General features: G+C 38.5%; 1 protein-coding gene across 3 annotated transcripts in view; it reads right to left on the bottom strand.

The window, feature by feature from the left end:
• Positions 1-21,379, bottom strand: part of LOC149935357 (ecotropic viral integration site 5 ortholog-like) — an 89,870-nt gene that overhangs the window by 17,599 nt on the left and 50,892 nt on the right. For 2 of the 3 annotated variants that reach the window (XM_090154739.1, XM_090154738.1), the window contains exons 1-2: positions 17,287-17,321; positions 7,856-8,326 (exon numbers count right to left, since the gene is read on the bottom strand). In XM_090154739.1, the coding sequence (XP_090010865.1) occupies positions 7,856-8,326; positions 17,287-17,306 (491 nt within the window). In that variant the 5' untranslated portion in view covers positions 17,307-17,321. Of the gene's footprint in view, positions 1-7,855; positions 8,327-17,286; positions 17,322-21,379 lie in introns of those variants that run through there. The other variant, XM_090154740.1, reaches the window with a different exon arrangement.

A 21,379-nucleotide genomic window follows, 5' to 3' on the forward strand; every position in this document is an offset into this window, starting at 1 on the left:
TTTTCCCTGACATTTTGTAATCATTTCCAAATTCCCAGACTTTTCCCTGACATTTTGTAATCATTTCCAAATTCCCAGACTTTTCCCTGACATTTTGTAATCATTTCCAAATTCCCAGACTTTTCCCTGACATTTTGTAATCATTTCCAAATTCCCAGACTTTTCCCTGACATTTTGGAATCATTTCCAAATTCCCAGACTTTTCCCTGACATTTTGGAATCATTTCCAAATTCCCAGACTTTTCCCTGACATTTTGGAATCATTTCCAAATTCCCAGACTTTTCCCTGACATTTTGGAATCATTTCCAAATTCCCAGACTTTTCCCTGACATTTTGGAATCATTTCCAAATTCCCAGACTTTTCCAGGTCGTGTAAGAACCCTGTCAGAGCAAGATTTTCCTGTTGATTTTAGGCGGATTTTGAGATTTTAGTACTCATTTTCGGCTCAGATTTCGAGTAGATTTCTAGATTTCTCAAATAATTTTTCTCTAGCGTGTACGGGATTTGTACGAATGTCGGACACCTCGCTTCTTCAACTTTCGCCATTATATCAATAATGCACGTTCGACGAATTTTCCGTTTGCAATTATTTCGGCGCTTGTCAGGGTCCGATAATGAACAATAAGGAAAGCTCAATACGTCTGGATTGGGGGAAGGGGACGTGGGGTGGGGGGAGTCGTATCTCGCGGGCCTACTTGTAGTCCGCAGTGACTACAAGTATAGTGACTTGTAGTCACGCAACGTCAGAAAACGAATACCCGCTAATTTTGGTAAAAGGAAAATGTTCGTAGCGTTGTTCCGGGAAATTGTTTGTTTGCTAAAAGGGTCTCGTTGCTTTGAATTATAAATATCAAAAATACGGATTATTTTAGTCTTATAGCGTGTTTTACATATTTGCAATATTCGTCGATTGCAGTTAGCTTCTTTGTGCCAATGTACTCAGTTTGATTTTCTTTACGTAAATGCACATCGATTATTGTACGCCTACTTTATGCAAATTAATATCGATTAGTGTGCGCCTACTTTATGCAAATGCACATCGATTATTGTACGCCTACTTTACGCAAATTAATATCGATTAGTGTGCGCCTACTTTATGCAAATGCACATCGATTATTGTACGCCTACTTTATGCAAATGCACATCGATTATTGTACGCCTACTTTATGCAAATATAATACGCCTATAGGGTTGCCACAATATTATCATATTCAAATTCCCTGACCATTTTATTTTCAGTCTTTTTAAAGCCATTTTTAAATTCCCTGACGTGTGGCAACCCTGGCATATTTTATGGAAATGAACATCGATTATTGTAAGCCTACTTTATGCGAATTCACACTGATAGCCATTAGTATGCTTTATGCAAATACCCATCGATATCCCTTAGCTTCAGTTACGAAAACACCCAATCGAGCTTCCTTAAAACACCTATCGATATCCCTAAGCTTCCTTTACGCAAACGCCCATTGAGCTCCCTTAGCTTCATTTACGCAAACACCCATCGATATCCCTAAGCTTCCTTTACGCAAACGCCCATTGAGCTCCCTTAGCTTCATTTACGCAAACACCCATCGATATCCCTTAGCTTCCTTTACGCAAACGCCCATTGAGCTCCCTTAGCTTCTTTACGCAAACGCCCATCGATATCCCTTAGCTTCATTTACGCAAACACCCATCGATATCCCTTAGCTTCCTTTACGCAAACGCCCATTGAGCTCCCTTAGCTTCTTTACGCAAACGCCCATCGATATCCCTTAGCTTCATTTACGCAAACACCCATCGATATCCCTTAGCTTCTTTACGCAAACACCCATCGATATCCCTTAGCTTCATTTACAAACACCCATCGATATCCCTTAGCTTCCTTTACGCAAACGCCCATCGATATCCCTTAGCTTAATCTTTTACGCAAACACCCAATCGAATTTCCTTAAAACACCTATCGATGTCCCTTAGCGAATCCTTTACGCAAACACCCAATCGAGCTTCCTTAAAACACCTACCGATATCTCTTAGCTTCCTTAAAACACCTACCGATATCCCTTAGCTTCCTTAAAACACCTACCGATATCCCTTTACGCAAACGCCCATTGAGCTCCCTTAGCTTCATTTGTGCAAACACCCATCGATATCCCTTAGCTTCCTTTACGCAAACGCCCATCGATATCGTTTAGCTTCCTTTACGCAAACGCCCATTGGCATCCCTTAGCTTCTTTACGCAAACGCTCATTGAGCTACGTTAGCTTCATTTACGCAATATCCCATCGCTGACCGTAAATTTATTTTTGAGCACTACGAAATATGGCTATTTTGAAATACAATCGCACCTTTAAATCAACCAACTTCCCAGAGTTATAATTAGCATAAAAATTTCCCTTTAAATCGTACATAACACATTATAATTACAATGTATATAATTATAAAAGAAAAGAATAGCAATAAATGTAATTGCTCAAAAGGGGCCCAGCTATAAACGACATCAAATAACGTTTGGCGCGTCCCCTAAATATTTGACGAATAAAGCTGTTAATAGGAAATGTTTCCTTTTGGGTCAAGGGTGAACTGGTTAGGAAACACACTTTCGTTAGTCGATGCAGCCGCCATTACAACCCTCGGGGAAAACGGAGAAAATAAGAGTACAGCTCTCTCGTAAATGAGTACGGCCGTAATGAGCCCGGAGCTCTGAAAAAACAAGAGGGGGCAAAAACTCCTAATTACAAATTAATACCATCCACAAACAGAGCGAGGAAAGTTATCCCTGAAAAAAGGAATGACAAGAGGGAGAAGTCCCAAGTTTTCTCCTCTAATTCTTTGTACCATAAGTAACGTAATACACGTAAGTACGACACTGAACGATTTCGGTTAAAGGAAGTACGAAATAAACCGAAAACAGTCCGCCAACATACGCTACTACTTATTTTTAACAGGGTTTCCAAAAAATTCAGATTCAAATTCCCTGAACACTTTAAAAGATTTTCCCAGACTTTTAAAGACCAAAATCTTTATTTTATACTTTACTTTTATCAGAAGTTAATAAATTTAAATGGACTTATATTTCAGTAAAAAAGTTTGCAATGTTGAAAAAATTTGCCAAACTTTCAAGGGAACAAATGATAATCATAGAATTTAGTATAGGTCTAAAGTAAAATTACCTTCAAAAGGTGTCAAGATAAAATTGAATTCCCTGACTTTTTAGGCCCGTATTTAAATTCCCTGACGTGTAGCAACCCTGTTTATCTGATAATATAACACTAGCATCTGATAAACCTGGTGATGAAATTGTTTGGGTTTTGTGTTGATAAAACTACTGTAGGTTAGTCGATAAATAATTCAATCGAAGATAACTAAATTCATAAAAAAAAAGGTTTATAATAGTAAATTTTATTTTATGAAAGTAAACGTTATATTACGGTTTAAATTTTCAATAAGCTTTGGCTTTCAAATAGGCTGTCGTCGGCAATTCCCAAAGTTACCTCCTTAGCCATTGTCATTGACTATCATTAAAACAATTATCACACGTAGTAGAGGAAGTGACATACTTATGAATATTACTTTACTTATGGTCGTAAGTAACACGCCCGAAGAGCCAAAAGGCCTCCCCATTTGCACGCAAAAAAGGAAGGGTATTAAGCAACGGCTTTTAATTATTACGCTATCCAGACCTTCCGTTTGGAATAATGAATTCCCCTATTATATTTTGAGGATGAAAAGTCACCAAAAAAATGAAAAGCGGAAAAACGCGACATTTCGTAAATTTCGGTGACATTTCTAAATGTTTTATTTTTAGCTCGGATAGTCCGAAACAAAGCGAATCATACGACGGAATGAATTGTCGAAATATATATATTTTTTGCCGGTTAGTAAATATTTTTTATTCATTTAAAACAGTACCGGAATGCCACGTGAGCGAAATGCACCTTCGCGATTTCAAAAATAAGAATGACATTGAAGTTCTTATTTTATTTATTAATAATTATTTGTAGAATGTAAGTTCTCTGTTTTTACCGTTTGAAAAACATTTCTAGGAAGAAGGGATACCCAAACACCTTCAGGGTCAAACGCGTATTCTAACTTTCCTTCGTTCAAGGGTCTCGTAGCAGCGTCGCCGCGTGTTTTGATGCGAAATCGACCTTGTCCGAAACTGAAGGAACCAAAGGAGGGGGGAGGCATACGCGAAATAATACGCGCTTATAAATACGTGTTCTCATTAAATCTCTACCGCGTAACATTACGTATCAAATACTATTCGTTGCGAAGATCGTAAAGGCGTATTATAGCTTTATCGCTTTGAAAATAGTTGGAAACAAGACGTCGCGATTGAAACTATGATATACCCTCCCGTAAAATTCAATGAGACCCTCTTAATTAGTAGTGTCTAATTTAAATATGAGTTGAGTGAGATGCACTTCAGGGACATATTGTCTAATGGGTCAAACATTATCATAATAGTTGTACTTATTTTTTGACCATCCTGGTGTTGGTACAAAATTTTCGAAATGAATTTCCCTGATTTTTTCTTTACCATTTTTGCACATTAAATAAAAGGTTTGAGGTTTAATATTTAATATGTATTTTAAATACATCTTTCAAAAATTTTGTTGAATGATTTTTTATAACCATTTTCAATTTCCCTGACTTCTCCCTGATTTTTTATAACCATTTTCAAATTCCCTGACTTTTCCAGGTCGTGTACGAACCCTGCCTCTGATTTAACACCGATGACCTTGAATTTAATTTAGATTTTCTATAGGTCCAGGTAGTTGGTCAGATAAATTAATATTTTATATTTGCCGACTCTAGATTGGTTCTATTAAAGTTATAACTCGAATATGCTTGTATGTGCAAGAAATGCTATTTGATAATGATACAGTAGTTTCAACTTTTAACCAAAAATAAATACGCTGATTCTCGTAATTCCCAAGTCATTGTTTTAAAAATAAAATGATTGAATCTCGTAGATTTTGTCAATTGAAACCACCCAAATATAAATCTCCAAAATGACGGTTAGTCCGTAAACGTGGAAAAGTTAAACCACTCGTAAAACCGCCTAAACTTAGAAAAGACCAACGGATCAAAACCACAAAAGTAAAAACAGACGAACCAAAATCACACAAAAGATGGCAAGCGTTTAAGGTCGTTTAAGGTACTTTTGCGTGTTTGTGCCTTTCGGTACTGGAGGAACTACCCTCAATGTTCTTCCCGATGAAGTACTTGCTTCATTCCAGAACCCACAGAAAAGATGCCTCCAAAGTCCCCCAGCGTAGGGCCTCAAAGTTGATAAATTATGCACTGTTAATTAGCCTTGTTTAGTTGCCATAAACCCATCCCGCGTTCAACGTCAGAAGTTAACTTAGCTAATGGATTTTAGGGTTTGGGTCCACTTGCGCAGTTTTCATTTGCGCAGTTTCCATTTGCGCACGTTCCCAATTGCGCGTTTCCCATTTGCGGAAATGCTATTTGCGCAGCTCCCCATTTGCGCAGTTTCTCATGTGCGCAATTTACCATTTGCGCGCTTTTTCCCGATTGCGCAGTTTCCCGCTTGCGCGGTTTTCTCGTTTGCGCAAATGAAAAACCTGCGCAAATGGAAAATATCTGCGCAAGTGGAAAACTGCGCTTACGGAAAAAGCGCTAATGGAAAACTGCGGAAATGGGATACTGCGCAAATGGAAAACCGCGAAATTGCATTTGCGGAAATGGGAACTGCGCAATTGGCCCATTACCGATTTTAGTTAGCTAAGCAGTCGCTGTTTAGCATAGAAAAACCAATATCCTGCAGCTATATGAACTTCTCTAGTTCTCCACTAGGTGGCTATATGGTAACCGAAAGGGCTAACGAGTTGAAACTGTTGAAATAGACCGATAGCCAAAATCAGGGATAGTTCGATATTTTCTGATCTAAAATCCCTGACACTTCCATGTTATCCCTGACCAATGTTTCCCAATATCTAGGACCTTTTATGATCATATTTTTAGACATTTTTTAGGACAAAAATAAACAAAAACTTGATTATATGTTCTACCATCATTGAAGGATATCATATCACGAAATTATTATTGAAGACTATAGGCTAAACTGTTAGTTTAACTTTTTAACATAAAATAAATTAATAATAATTCCTTAATTCTTTTGTACGTTCTTCAAATTCGCTGGCTTTACACACGAAATTATTTAAATCCCCGACCTTTCACCTTCATTTTGTAGAACCCTGACCTATTTAGTTTACGCGGGTTTCTTACGAAAATATTGTGAATTTCTCTCCGTAACGACCATTTTTTAAACTAACGAAAAGCGGAGAGTGAAAATGAATATTTTGGACTAACAAATAGATAACAACGCGTAAGTTAGTGGAAAACTACGGGAACTACCGAATTAGATAGAGTGGGATAATTTAAAAAAAAAAACCATCTAGTTTCGATAAAGCGGTGTTGGAATGGATGCGAAGGTTGACGACCCAGTTTGCCTTCTACTTTGGGCCGACCGTCGCGTGTCGATCAGACGATTTTTTTTTATACTTATCACGCGAATTTTTCGTAAGAGGAAACTTATCAAACTGTTTGGAATCGTTTCCTTCGAGAGACTCGTACGGCGTATTTCTACCATCCGGAAATTACAGCCAAAGCGGAATGCGAGCCCGGTTGCTACAATACCGCGTGGCCATTTGGGAGGACCGCGAACGCCCGGAGAAAAGAAACTTTGGGAGAGATAACGGTTTTTGCTACAATACCGCCATCTATAGGGGAGATCGAGTTTTAAACGACCCTATAATTATTTTTTTTCCTACAAAACGGCCTCGGAAAGATAAAATGAAAAGGATCAAAACTCGTTAAAAAGGTCGTTAAAGAGCTAGATTTATGTCCTCTGGTTCTTCATTTCGGAAGAAATTGGACGTCGCCACCAGAAACGCCGCTATTAAAGAAGGAAAAATACTTCGAAGACGGTGTAGTTCCGTTCCACCACGTAATAGACCTTGAAAACAAAACAAATCCACGATTCCGAAAACGAAATAACTTAGGCTTTTACTCTCGACTGTTTCCGCTTGAGTTTCTGACGGTTAAACTGTCCGCGATACTTTGCAAATTCGACGAAATTGTTGCGTACATTACGCCAAAAAAAATGCTAGTCTAGTGTGTACCAAAACAATACTTAACGATTCAATTTTCATTCAAGGAAATACGACTCGTTCAAGGGCAAGATACGCCTCTCAAGGTTATCTTTAAAGCGCAAGAAACTCTTCAAACGGTATCCTTTCAACGTATTTAGCCTCTTAGCCTACTCTCTCCGGCGCCAGTCACGCCCCTTAGACTACTGCCCGGCGCCAGTCACGCCCCTTAGCCTACTGCCCGGCGCCAGTCACGCCCCTTAGACTACTGCCCGGCGCCAGTCACGCCCCTTAGACTACTGCCCGGCGCCAGTCACGCCCCTTAGACTACTGCCCGGCGCCAGTCACGCCCCTTAGCCTACTCTCCGGCGCCAGTCACGCCCCTTAGCCTACTGCCCGGCGCCAGTCACGTCCATCGCGGTGTTCCCACTCTAGCGAAAGTTACACCCCTCTTCGAACTCTGACACAAGTCACGCTCCTAGATGTTTAGCAAATAAAGGTAAAACCATTGATTTGGAATAGTACTACTAGAGCTTGGTAAACGGTGTTTCACGATTGAAATTCCGAATTGGATATCAATTTTCAATCTAAAATAAGCACACAAAGCTGGCGACGGTATCATAGCTCGGCAAACCCCAATCGAATTCACTAAAGGTAGATGGCGCCACCACGAATAATAATGTCTCCTTATTTGGGCAAAATTGTTCGTCGACGAGCAGATTCTTAAACTGTAGCTCTAGTAGAACTCACCGATTTTGTTCCTCCAGCCTCGCTAATAGTTCCAGATCGGCTTTGGAGCAAGGAGACTTTAGAGCGGGCACGGCGCCGTTGAGACTAGACGACGTCCCGCTGCTGCTGCTCCCCAACGAGGAGCAGTCGATGGAGGAGAGAGGCGTGGCGTTCGGGGGCCCGCTCCCTTTGCGGGTGGGCGTGGCTGGCTGGCTGCAACTGGTGTAGGCAAGATTCAGGACCGGATTGTTCGCAGACGGAGGAGGCGGTGTTGGTTCACCGAGGGCGGGAACGACCTTGGGACTCTCGCTCATGGCGGCAACAGGCCGTTGATGATTGGCTGGCTCGTTTTTGTCAAGGCTAAGAGGAGGAACGCCAATCGTTGCTCTAGCGAATGAGCAATCGAAAGCTTCGTGGCAACTCTTCTGATTGGGCGAGGACGGTGAGGCGACTGGATCATCGGAAACTTTTATTGGCTCCAAGACGCCGTCTCTAAATAACAAAAAACCAAATCAATTAAAATTAAGAACTCGATATTTTATATTAGTTCTACTTAACCGATCAACGCAACCGAAACTACGTAACAACATCAGATCGGGTTATCGCGTATTTACGGCGTGATGATTCACCCGATCGCCTCTAACGGCAGTTTTATCGGTAAAAAACGCTTTCAAGCATTTCCAAACACGATGTCCCCATCCCGATGTTGACCCGAAGGAAGAGCCTTCAAAACAGAAATATCTCTCTCTTTTATCCGCAACGGACGCGAAAAAGAGCCGAAATAAATGGACTCTTTCCCCCAAACATCATAAATCCTTTCCTGAAATGTTTATCATTGACGAACTCGGCGACCACCGAATAGAAACCACAACCCAATGAATGGACATCCTGCCGGCTTTTTCAGGTACGGGCAGAAAAAATAAATTACTTCGTGACGCTTTGACGTGGATTTGTAATTAACAAAAGAAGGATTCACCTAACGTGGACTCTCGAAATATGCCAGAAGGGAAAAAATATTACAAAATTTCAACTCGGGGGCGCGCCCCGAAAGCGTACGTAATTAACGCTTCGTAAGTTCGTAGAGGTATATTTTTCCATATTTAGAAACGCCGCCGCCATCTATCGACCGAAAAGTGAAACAAACGTTGCCCTCGATCCCGCCCTTATTAAAAGGCGGGAGGCCCGAGTGTTTTAAGGCAAAATAAACATCGTTCATCTTCTCCAGCGTCAAGATACGACGGACTTTATGAAGCTTGCAAAATATCGCTTCTAGTGGCGTCAAATTTTATGCACCCTTTTTTTCTCGTCTTTTTTAAAAACGAAGAAGAATGGATTGTAATCTTGGCCAGGGATTACCTTTAATAAAACACGCCGCCGCGCCGCTTCGACGGACACTTGCCCAAAAAGGAACGGGAGAGATATTAACAGCGGAGGTACCCAAAGTGACAACTAGATGTCGCCGCGTACGACATTAAAGAGGAAAGCGCGGGGATCAGCCGCGTCTTTGAAAAAAAGGCAAATCCCCTATTATGTTATCGCCCTCGTTCGCGATAGAATTAGCTGACACTAAACAAGCAGTCAGAAGACGCTATTTACAGCCGCGTTTGCGCTGTTGGGTGAGCAGGGCCATAGGCTAGGGTGATGATTACTAGGCCTACGCGGGTTGTTGGCCTAACTTCGCCAGTATCTTCTACGGACCGGATATTAAAAGTAGCCTCCCGGACAACCTCATCGCGTCCCATATCAACGGACATTTATAGAGCTTAATGCTGACAGTTATTTCACACGCGGGTGGAAGAGTGGGACGGACATTTTTAGCCGAGATCGCGTTCGCACCTAGATAATTAAAAGCAAAAAAAACGTGGTGATTTTCATAGAAATGGGCGTGGTCTACAACCGTGTTTCGTTCAAATCTGTTAAATACGATAATAAGCTTTGTCTGGAATAAAATTGCCAAATATTTTTAACTATTTAATTGCGTTAAATATTCTCCAAAAACGAACAAGGATTTCTTAAACAGGGTTGCCACAGTTTTTTCACATTCAAATTCCTTGATTTTTCCTGACCATCTCCGGACATTTCCCTGACTTATTTTGTGCTCGAAAATTTTAAATTTTTTACTCTAAATTTTAGTAAAGGTTTTCTATTTGCAACCGAAGTTAAATTCCCTGACATTTCCCTGATTTTTAGACTAATTTTTAAAATTCACTTAATTTTAGACCCATATTCAAATAGGGTGTATTCTCGTGACGTCATCATCGCTGTAGGGGAAGGCTAGTGTAATCCCCCTTTCCCCCATAACTATCTACCTTAGAGCAATGGCCGCCATCTTCTCGTGAATACCACCTATTCCCTGACTTTTCCAGGAATTCCAGGTACCGTGACAGCCCTGTTAAATCAATTTTCCATTTCAATAATAAATTTTCAAGGAAATCGCCAAGAAGTCATATTTCCAGTAACCAGGACCTGAAAGTTACTGTTTATACAGTGCTTGTTGAAATAATGGAAACTTTTCACCTGTACAGTATGCAACGAGTGTTTCCTTTTGACCAGGTGGTTTTTTTTTACTTTTTAATCCATGGCAAAAACACGATGTTCTGTTTCCAGGTGACAAGTTTCCATTATTTCAACAAGCAGTTGGAGATTTCATGGAACAGGGTTGCCACAATTATTTCAGGTTCAAATTCCTTGACCATTTAAGAAATCTTCCCTGACTTCTTAAACCAAATTTAGACAATCCTTAGCTTTATATTTTACTTTTATCAGAAGTTTATAAATTGGATATCAGCCTACATTTCAGTACAACGTAAAAAAAAATTAGCAAAACTTTAAAGGAAGTAAATAATAATCATAGAATTTGTCAGATAACTAGAGTAAAACTACCTTCAAAAAATGTAAAGATAAAATTGAATTCCCTGACTTTTACAAATTCTTAATATTCCCTTGACTTTTTAGGCCCAATTTTAAATTTCCCGACTTTTAAGGCCCTTTTTAAATTCCCCGACTTTTAAGGCCCTTTTTAAATTCCCCGACTTTTAAGGCCCTTTTTAAATTCCCCGACTTTCAAGGCTCATTTTAAAATTCCCCGACTTTCAAGGCCCATTTTAAAATTCCCCGACTTTCAAGGCCCATTTTAAAATTCCCCGACTTTCAAGGCCCATTTTAAAATTCCCCGACTTTCAAGGCCCATTTTAAAATTCCCCGACTTTCAAGGCCCATTTTAAAATTCCCTGATTTCCCTGACGTGGGGCAGGTTGAAGGTGTTTTATTTAAGCGCAGGCCTATCAAAATGAAAATACACTACGTCTTATATTCAACGTAACTTAAGCTTCCCGCTTTTCTGGAGCATTAAACATTCCAAGTGTATAAGTATATAATTTCCCTCTAAAATCCAATCGGGATAACGTAAAGGAACGTTGTTTACGCCAACGAGAGCAGGTACGGAGAGTGTATGACGAATCGCGGGTTTCCATTCGTCATCAGTACGAGCGGGTTTCCTGAGCGTATGGCGTCGAAGACGAACCGACGGGCGCCACTGGCCACACAAATACGTCCGTTTCCCCGCGTCCTGCCCGATAGCTGTTACTAATAGGAACCGCAGTCAAACGCGAATGGTTTTCCTCGTGTCATTTCCATACGATAGACAGTCTATTTTGCCTCCGATATTATTTTAATCAACGGAATAATTTTAGATACGATATACCTTCACGCTTGAAATAATCGAAGATCGTTAGGTAAAACGTCTCGCGGTAAAACCGGTATTTTTAAATTTACGGTGGATGAATGAATTCGTGCGTAACATTCATTTTAACTTGTAAGGAAATGACTCATCAAACCAAAAAAAAAAACATCAGCCACTAAGAAACCAGTTTTACAAAAAAATTTACTTTTCTTTCTCTATTTTTTACCTCCATACAAAAATGTAATAAAAATGGTCGGGAAAACCGTTTCCGGATCATAAAGAATTAGTTCTTAGGAGCAACGTCACCTTTTGGTTTGGTTTAATGTTGGGAATCATTATAGGATTCCATACACGTACCATGGACTATTAGCAGGGTTGCCACAAAATTTTCAGATTCAAATTCCCTGTTTTCCCTGACCATTTTAACCGATTTTCTCTGACTTATTAAGGCCAAAATTTTCCTTTTATATTTTACTTTTATCAGAAGTTAATAAATTTAGATGAACTTATATTTCAGTAAAAAGGTTATTGCAATGTTGAAAAAATTAGCCAAACATTCAAGGAAATAAATGATAATCGTGGAATTTGTCATAGATCTAGAGTTAAATTACTTTCAAAAAGTGCCAAGATAAAATTGAATTCCCTGACATTTCCCTGAATTTTTAGGCCAATTTTTAAATTCCCCGACTTTTCCCTGTTTTCCCTGACGTGTGGCAACCCTGATTAGAGCATAAATATGTATTATATGTTTACCTGGGATAGTCATCTCTTCCCAAACAATTAATCCATTTTTTACATTTATTAAAGTTTGTTTTCACTTTGGCGCATGTATTCTTTGTCTAAATACCGTGAATCGCTATTACACTTTGGTTCTCATTTTGCACAGTTTATGGTATACAGTAAAATAATCAAAATTTTACTACTTTAAAAAAACACGTTAAATGCACAAAGAACCTACCCTACTTCCAAATTCAAATCGCGAGAAAAGACCGTTTGAACTAAATATTTTTCAATAGATGGCAATACCTCAATAATTGAGTTTCCTGTTGGTGACGTTTGAATCCCCGCGATACGAATGCCTGGCAACGCTGCTGTACGCGTTAACACTTTTCTTTTGTGGTCTTTATCAGTGGCGGCGGAAGCTAATTTTCAGGGGGGGGGGGGGGTACAAACAAGCAAACGCGTCTAACTTGGTAACGCGGGGGGGGGGGGAGACAAAATACAGTTATGTAGATGGGCCATCTGTAGTAATAGTTCTTTTTATAAAATAACCTTGGCCATCTTGTTGAAATGTTGCCTCCCCGCTTCAGCTGTGGATCCGTTTTCTCTCCCACTAAAGAGTTTATGAACTCATTCTTAGGCATTGGCTGAACTACTCCAGGGCAACATTTCAACAAGTTGGGCAAGCGTAAAGACATTTTATAAAATCAACTATTGGTAGTATTACTGTGCTGCAATTTGGGGGGTACAAATACATACACTGTACCCCCCTAGTGAAATCTGGGGGGGTATAATGTACCCCTGTACCCCCCTATTCCGCCGCCACTGGTCTTTATAGGGAAATGTTATAGACCTGGACCGTCCCTGGTGTTAATTAGTCTAGCACGTACCCGGACTTTACCGTATTGTCGACTTCCATTAAATTATCAATTTAGGTTTAGCTTTCGTAAGACGATAAAAATCTCCGAGTAGTGGTTATTAACACCGGAAACAAAGAAAGAACTCTTCAGTCTCGCGGAGAGGGGTTGCGTGTTCAATGTACGGTGGAGATGTCTCCTTCGAAGGGGTTAATTGCGACTGAATTTCATTGTTTCGTGTCCGGACAAAGGAAGATTCCGACCCAACAAAATTCACCGATCACCGAAAGAGAAACAATAGAGAAGTTACCCTACAGTTAACGCGCCAACCGCTGGGGTCAATAAGTTCAATTATGATAGACACAGGGCCGTGCTGTTGGCGGTCACTAGATGACTTGGGCCCGAGGGGTCCGACATTTGAAGATTTGTCGTACGGGAGTTTGAATCTCAAAGTGAGTTCAGAAATCATAAACTGATTTTGAAGTGGTAAATGTCAGATGTCAAATAATGGTAAATACCGACATGGCGAATAATACTTTTACTGGCTAATATGCCAAATAATGGAAAATAATAAATTTTAATAAAAATGTAAAAAACATACCAAAGAAAAATATATTCGCGCTATTTTAGACAAATATACTGGATTAGTTGCCAGGTTTTGGGCTAGAAACTCAATTATAGCCCAATCTAGTTATTTATTTTGCCTATTTTCCAACGATTTTTCCAGAGTTTGAATTCGTCTACTATATATCTTTAAGGTGTTTTTAATGGTTCTTTTGCGAAAAACTGAAACATTATCTCACATGTAAGTGATGCTACATATCTGAAAGATATTATTTACATCATTTAAATGCATTTACTGATTATTAGTCACTATTTGCCATATTTACCACTATTTGCCACTGACATGGACTTTATTCTAAAAAGTGACTGATTTTGAGGTTTCAGAGAGCAATTTTCTTTTTTAGGCTGATTGAGATTTTGAAACTGATTTTCGCCCAGATTTCGGGATTTTCAATTTGTTTTCCAGATTAAAAAAAAAACAATTTTCTCTATAGAGTCAGGGTGACGATATTCTTAATTCCGTTCAGTGCAGTTCTTTAGAGAAGCAGTTTACATTCTATCAAAGGGATTTAGTACATCAGTATTACGAAAAACGAACTAGGCACGCGGGAAATTCGAAAAAAACGCGCGAAATACAAAATAATATCTAATTATAGCAAAATATAGGAAAAATGGTTCAATTATAGGAAAATAAAGGAAAGCATTGAAATATAGGAAGAATGGTCATCCTGTAGAGTGTACGGAATTTTTTACTAATGTCGGGCCTAGAGGCGTGCTTTTTAGGGCCACGTACACCTTGCCCCGGACCCCAAAATGTCTCCTCATGGCCCTGGATACAAAAGAAGATTTTCACTGGCGAAATGTTTTACGCTTCACGATATTTTTCGTTATGTCCGTGGCGCGTGGGAGTTTTCGTCCGATTTCCCTGAACGTAACACGGGGAAATTCGGGACAAATAATAATTTAACGACGTATCCAATGGAACAACGATTCCGACGCTAAAAATAGCGCTTCTGAAGAAATAATCTCTAAATAAATCTGTTTTATTTTGCGCAACGCAATTCTGATTTCGAATACTTTCTCCCACGCCTTCCTTTTATCCTTGATGGATTAGCGTGAGCCGACGGAATAGTTTGCTTTATATAAACGAGGCAAACATAGAATGGATTCTTCGGAGGTTTCATATTTATACAGCTGATCAGCCATTTTCAAATATTTGAACGAAAAGCCAAGTATAGAAAATAGCGGAATAAATCAAAATATTCGAGGAATAAAAGATTAGTTACGCGGAAATATTTTAAAATCGTTACGTTATTTTTATAACGTATGATTCAAATAATAATATTGCTCACCTTTTTTTATCAAGTTTATGGCATGCAAAATAATAGTAGAAGTGTAGATTACACGGAATAAAGCTACTTCTACACTTAGCTACAAGTTTCCTCTACACGTTCTAATATACTAATTTCAATATAGGGAACTAACACTCCGTAGCTTTGACTGTGGCCGCCATGTTGGGTAGAATTTTTTTCAATAGGAAAAAGCATGGGTGACGTCGTGTGACGTAGAACTGTTAGCTCCCCATAGAAGTTAAAAACATTCCAGAACACCAACTAGAATTATTTCAGTCCGTCAAAAAATCCAGTACAAGTTATACCAGTAAATACCACTTACGTTACCATAAGAAATAATATTAATTTAAATAAAGCCACTTAAATATCTCAAATTTGAAAATTATGGCGTTTACTAGGTCGCGCCAAAGGTCAGAGGTCAAACCGTTATTCTAACATCGAGTATCGAAAATCATTGGTTACGACTACCGGGGTAAATGTTTACAGTTCTCCCTTTTTATTCCCAACAGGTTTCAGTCCTTTTGTTGGAAAGAATCTTTTGTTCTAGTTCGGACACACACGCGCGGGAAACCTAATTTACGGGTGGATACATTGTACTTGTTAGGGAGCCCGAGAGGGGCCTTGGGCTGTCCGTTGGCCGACGAATCGATTCGTTTATATTCTAATTTCGTTGGGTTTTTTGGGTCAAGCGTGGCACACTCTCTCTCCGAGGCTCGAGCGGTCGAAAGTGGGGCAAAGACGCGACAAATAAAAGGGACATGATTGAAGTGACCCCGTTTCGGAATTCGAGCGTTCGATTTTCCCCGACTTTCTTTTAAAATAAATAAAGAAGCGCCAACAAAAAGAATGACATACATTTAATATCTATCTTTAGAAACATTGATTTCTTTTGCTAAACCAGTTACATCTTTTTAAAAGGGATTCATTCGAATCAGTACGTACTGCAGTAATTAATTTAATTTATTTAAAAAGTTTTGATTGCGAACACACAGGAAACCCGAAATATTTTTTAAGGGAAAAATAGGAAATTCATAGTCATTTTACATAGGAATGTTCAGTGAATTTACAGGAAATTATAGGAATACCTTTTAGGTAAATATAACAAATTATAGGAATGTTCAGTGAATTTACAGGAAAATATAGGAATACCTTTTAGGTAAATATAACAAATTATAGGAATGTTCAGTGAATTTACAGGAAAATATAGGAATACCTTTTAGGTAAATATAACAAATTATAGGAATATTTAGTGAATTTATAGGAAATTATAGGAATACTTTTTAGCGAAATATAACAAATTATAGGAATATTTAGTGAATTTATAGGAAATTATAGGAATACTTTTTAGGTAAATATAACAAATTATAGGAATATTCAGTGAATTTATAGGAAATTATAATAATACTTTTTAGGTAAATATAACAAATTATAGGAATGTTCAGTGAATTTATAGGGAATTATAGAAATAATTTTAATAAAGAGAAAATAAAGGCTTTTAAAGGAACTTTGGTTGAATAGTAATATTACATTTAATAAGAAAACATCATAGACTTTGTGACTAGATATTTGTATTAAAGTATTATTACATTTTGATTTAAAACAGCAGCCTGTCGTAAAAGCCAATGAAATTAGTGCTTTAGTAAAAACTTGGATTTTTTGGGCGTCTTCTATCGAACTTTAAAACTATATTGAAAGCAAAGCGTGAATTTCGAAAAATATATCGAAAAATAGGAAAATTGTTAAATGATAGGAAGTTATAAGAAAACCATCGAAATATAGGAAAAATTATAAAATTAAAGGAGGTGTGATCACCCTGGGAACATATTGTGATAAGTAGTAGTTAATTGTATAACCCGCCCTTGGGTATAGCCTAGCTGATTATTTTATTTTTTTAGCAGATCTGCCAGTTGCTTTTATTAGGGATAATTAAAGACTAATCAAGCGTTTATATTGGACACTGAAAAAGGGTACTTGGGCCTACTGAAAGCCCAAGTTATAATCATAAGTAACAAAATAGAAATAAGTATGAAAATTGTAAAAAGGTTTAGTTCAGCAGAGTCATCTAGTGTCTAAGGACGATAATATACTAACTACTATCTTTAAAAACATTGATTTCTTTCGCTAAACCAGTTACATTTTTAAAAAAGGAAAAATTCGAATAAGATGTCGGAGCTAAGAAAAAGTTTCGATAAAAGGTTCGGTAATAAAGTTACCATTAAAACAATATATACGAGTGTCGTACTTTTCTTCCGTTATTTATGGTATAATCAATCTCACCTCTTTTGTTGAATCCCCATTGCGCAAAATTATCCAACAAGAAGCGTTATTTCTGCGAAAATGTCAAAATCTTACTTTGACATTCGAAGTGAAACCGATTTCGCTGTAAAAACATGAAGCAGTTCGGCGCGCACTGAGCGAGCGACTAGTTGAACACTGAGAAAAACAGTGTTCCCCGAACTAGTTCAAGAACGAAAGCGCGTGTTGTTCCAGTGGCAGTTGTAATCACGGAATAACGATTGACGCACGTGCCGCTCTCCAAGCGCGTCTGAGTACACGGATCAAAAGTGCCTAGTAAAGGGGGGAAATAATACCGTACCCGCTTAGTTGGTAACGTACCGATCTACACTCGCCACCTGACGATAGATAACGTAACCAAAATACGAATACGGGGATGGTGGAGGTTTATTTGCGGGAAATAATATTGATCTCCGTCAAACGAGGAAAAACAAAACGTTCTTAGAAATAGCTCGAAACGTCTTAAACGCGAAGCTAAACAACTTTATTCCCCAATTTCCGACTAGAAGGACCAATAAAAGCGAACAAAAAGAGGGGAAAGTGTTTTACTACTTTCGTAATATAATTTTGCCATCCCCCTAAAGACAATCGAGAACTTGTAATTGGATAAAATAGGACGACTAATAACAATTAAGTCAACAAACTTTGGCTGAATTCCGAACGACGTCATACGCTCCCCAATCAAGAAAATAAACAAAGGCGCGATATCGAAAAGGTTCCGGAAGGAAACGCAAAAGTTAAAGGTGATTGGAAGCAGACTGAAACCCGCTAACAACCTTGATATTAACTGCGGGGTGCCACGCTCTACATTCGCGAAATTCATCGGTTTAATCAAAGGTAACGCCTATAGGCCCGTTAGCGTTCATCCCCCCACTCTGACACTATCCCCCTCGGGTATCCTCCGCTGGATACGCTCGGGTGACTTTGATGGTGACATGGTTGAATGACTTCTGCAAAACAAAGATTTTCGAAAAGCAGCCAATATTTATCACGTAATGGCTCTTTTTAGAAATAATAACAAAACTATTGAGATGACGAGTCAAAACGCGATTTTATTAAAGAATAAAGAGAATCTACGATTTATTAGATAAAGCGAGCTATTCCGATAACACCCGTGCTTAGTTCGGAATAATGATAAATTGCTAGGAGGGGGATATTTTCTAACACCCCCAGAGGAATTAAAATTTCAATCTAGTTTAAAGTTTTTAAACTTTATTGAAATTTAAGCGAACGATTTCGTTAAGGATTTTTGATTACCAAATTAGTAGGCAAAACTATGAAGTCCAGGAGGGGGGCGGGCTGAAGAGATGGTAGTCACGTGACTTTGTGGAGAACTGCAGCGCCATCAATCCTACGAAATACTAACTATTATTCATTTTCTTTTGCTAATGGTGGTTTGAATTTTGATCGATTCGTCTAAATTATCTAATTATTATAATTATTATTTAAAACATTTTTAATAGGAAAGTGGAAGTTAATTAGCTGTCTGCAGTATCTGGAAGGAATATTTTTTTTATTTAGTGTCGCACGGCCAACTATGAACACGAGTTACCGAATCGAAGTTGGCTGTGAGATGGTAGTCACGTGATTTTGTTTCCCCATTTTAACAAGTTGGATAAGGCAAAATTTTTCTTTATAGTTTCGCCTTGATTTATAATTTTGGAATTTTGCGAGTTAATATTATCAAGAATGTATTTATTAATACTTAGGGAGAATGAATATGTCGAGACTATCGACGGACACGTTGAGGCCCAAACCCCGTCACGCAGAGGGGGGGGGGGGAAAGGAGGCGGTCTTATTTTTTGCGTCCTCGCAGCAGCGTTAATCGCGTCGAAGAACCAATGAGATTGCAGTATTATTTGATTTTATTAAGGCGGAGGAGCATACCGGGGGCCCCAACGGGTGGAATTGGAGAAACGCTAAAAATAATCTCGACATATTCATTCTACCTGAGTATAAATAAATACATTCTTGATATTATATTAAGATTTTCTAAAAATATGTTCCGAAACTTCTACAGGAGTACAGGTTCTGTAATCTGTATTATCCCTTGATTTCTAAAGATTTCCAGTGCCAAGTTTTAGAGATTTTTCGTTTAGGGGCTACATACGTTTATAGGATTTTCTTGCCGATTTTTGAACCTATATAGAGTAATGGCAGTGCTACGTCACACGACGTCAAAGACTATATAACGCTTCGCTTACTAGACAGGCGTGTTCTATGGCTCAACTTGCATACCGATTGTGGCTCCATCTCGACGCTGGCCCAAAATTTCCCCTAGTTTGAGCTGTGTTACTAGTGGCGCCTCTAGCCGCGGGTATAAATATTACCCCAGCTTTTACAGTGCTACAGAGGTGTTAACAGGTTTTTCCTAGGAACACGCCTGTCTAGTAAGCGAAGCGTTATATAGTCTTTGCACGACGTCACCCATACTTTTTCCTATTCATAAAAAATTCGCGCCCACAATGGCGGCCAGCCGCCATGGCCAAAGCTACGGAGTGCTACTACTCTATTACTCTCCTTCCATAGCATTTGTGGCGTTTTAAGGAAAAGGTTCACCACCAGGGGGCAATTAAAATAGTATTTTTTTCTTTAAATAAGCCTTTTTATGTAGCCTGCTAGCGGTTAGTTGCAGGATTTTAATATGTTAAGCAGATGCTTAGCGTTTCTGGTAAATCAATTAATTTTTTCCACCACGTTTAAAAGAAGCTAGAAGAGATTGTCGTTAAAAAAATCGGGTGTTAACGGAAGATATAAAATGTACACGAGGTTGAACTTAACCCGGCTACAGTTGTAAATAATGGAGCGCATTTTTTCCGCCATTGAGTTAAATTCCTTAAACTTGGCCTCGATCTAACTTTAAGGACAATTTATAACAATAAAAAGTGTCGCATCAATGTAATTTTTTTTCTTTTAAAATGTAAAAAACAAAATCACGGTGACGTATAGAAAACGCGTGGCTCGCGGGCCTGACCTAAATGCGGAGTTTCTTCGGGGCTTTTAATAAGAAAAGAACGAGTTTTATATTTGAATATTAAGGTTAAGAAGGGTGCGGTGTGCCAACCCATTTCACGCTGGTGATTTTCAGACGGCTTTTCACAGCGTCGAATCAGCGCGTAATCCTCCCCTTTTTCGCCACGTACGATGGAAAATACTACGAGACCAGTGACCATGGAAATAAACAGATAAACCCGACGGATAAACCTATCCAGAGGTAATACGCGTTAGTTGTACAATCGGTCGAGAGATGTCGCTACTAGTCTGTAAAAATCCCGGTTTAAAGATAACAAATTAAGCGCGATTCTTATCGGGGAGAGGGGCGTTTAAGGGTTTTCGGAAACCCACCAATACTGTACGAGGAAAATTTTGACAAAATAATTTAATTTATTCGGAACAAAATTGCGTAAACACGTTTGATTTCCGAGATACAAAATATCGTTTGTAGCTTTAGGGATTTGTGTGTATTGGTTTCACGTACATAACTCTTTACCAGTTACGGTTATAAATTTACATTACATTTACCAGCCTCGGTATCCCAATATTTTTTTTTTTTAATCTCAGCCCAAGAAGTTAATCATTTTTCCATTTAAGTGGTTTTTCGCGATTTTCGACTTTAAATCTACATAATTTTTTAAAACTAAGACTGACTTGGTTGAAAATTATATTTTTAGTTAGATCTGACCATTTCTAAACTACGTTTTCGGTTTAATTCAGAAATTTTAATTTTAAGTGAGATTTCTGGCCAATACGCGGGACCTTATAACCCACGTACGCTCTATTGGGATATTTGAATTTCGTACCAATTGATACAGGCGCCATCTAACTCCAAAAGACATGGCTACCTTATATCCAAAACCAGATAACTCGAAAAATTCGGTGTGTCTAAAAATTTATTTAAATTAACGCGTTCACAAATCACTACTTCATTTCCAAAACCAGATAACTCGAAAAATTCATTTTCGATAAAATTCCTCTTGGACTTATTAAATTGATGTACAAGAGGATTGAAAATTTGTTCAAATTTAAATTTAATATTTAAAACATAGTTATAACATCGGGGGGATTGTGTGTACTT

The sequence above is a fragment of the Leiobunum rupestre genome, chromosome 7 (assembly GCF_980474605.1).
Source record: "Leiobunum rupestre chromosome 7, qqLeiRupe1.1.hap1, whole genome shotgun sequence".
Taxonomy (NCBI): Eukaryota; Metazoa; Arthropoda; class Arachnida; order Opiliones; family Sclerosomatidae; genus Leiobunum; species Leiobunum rupestre.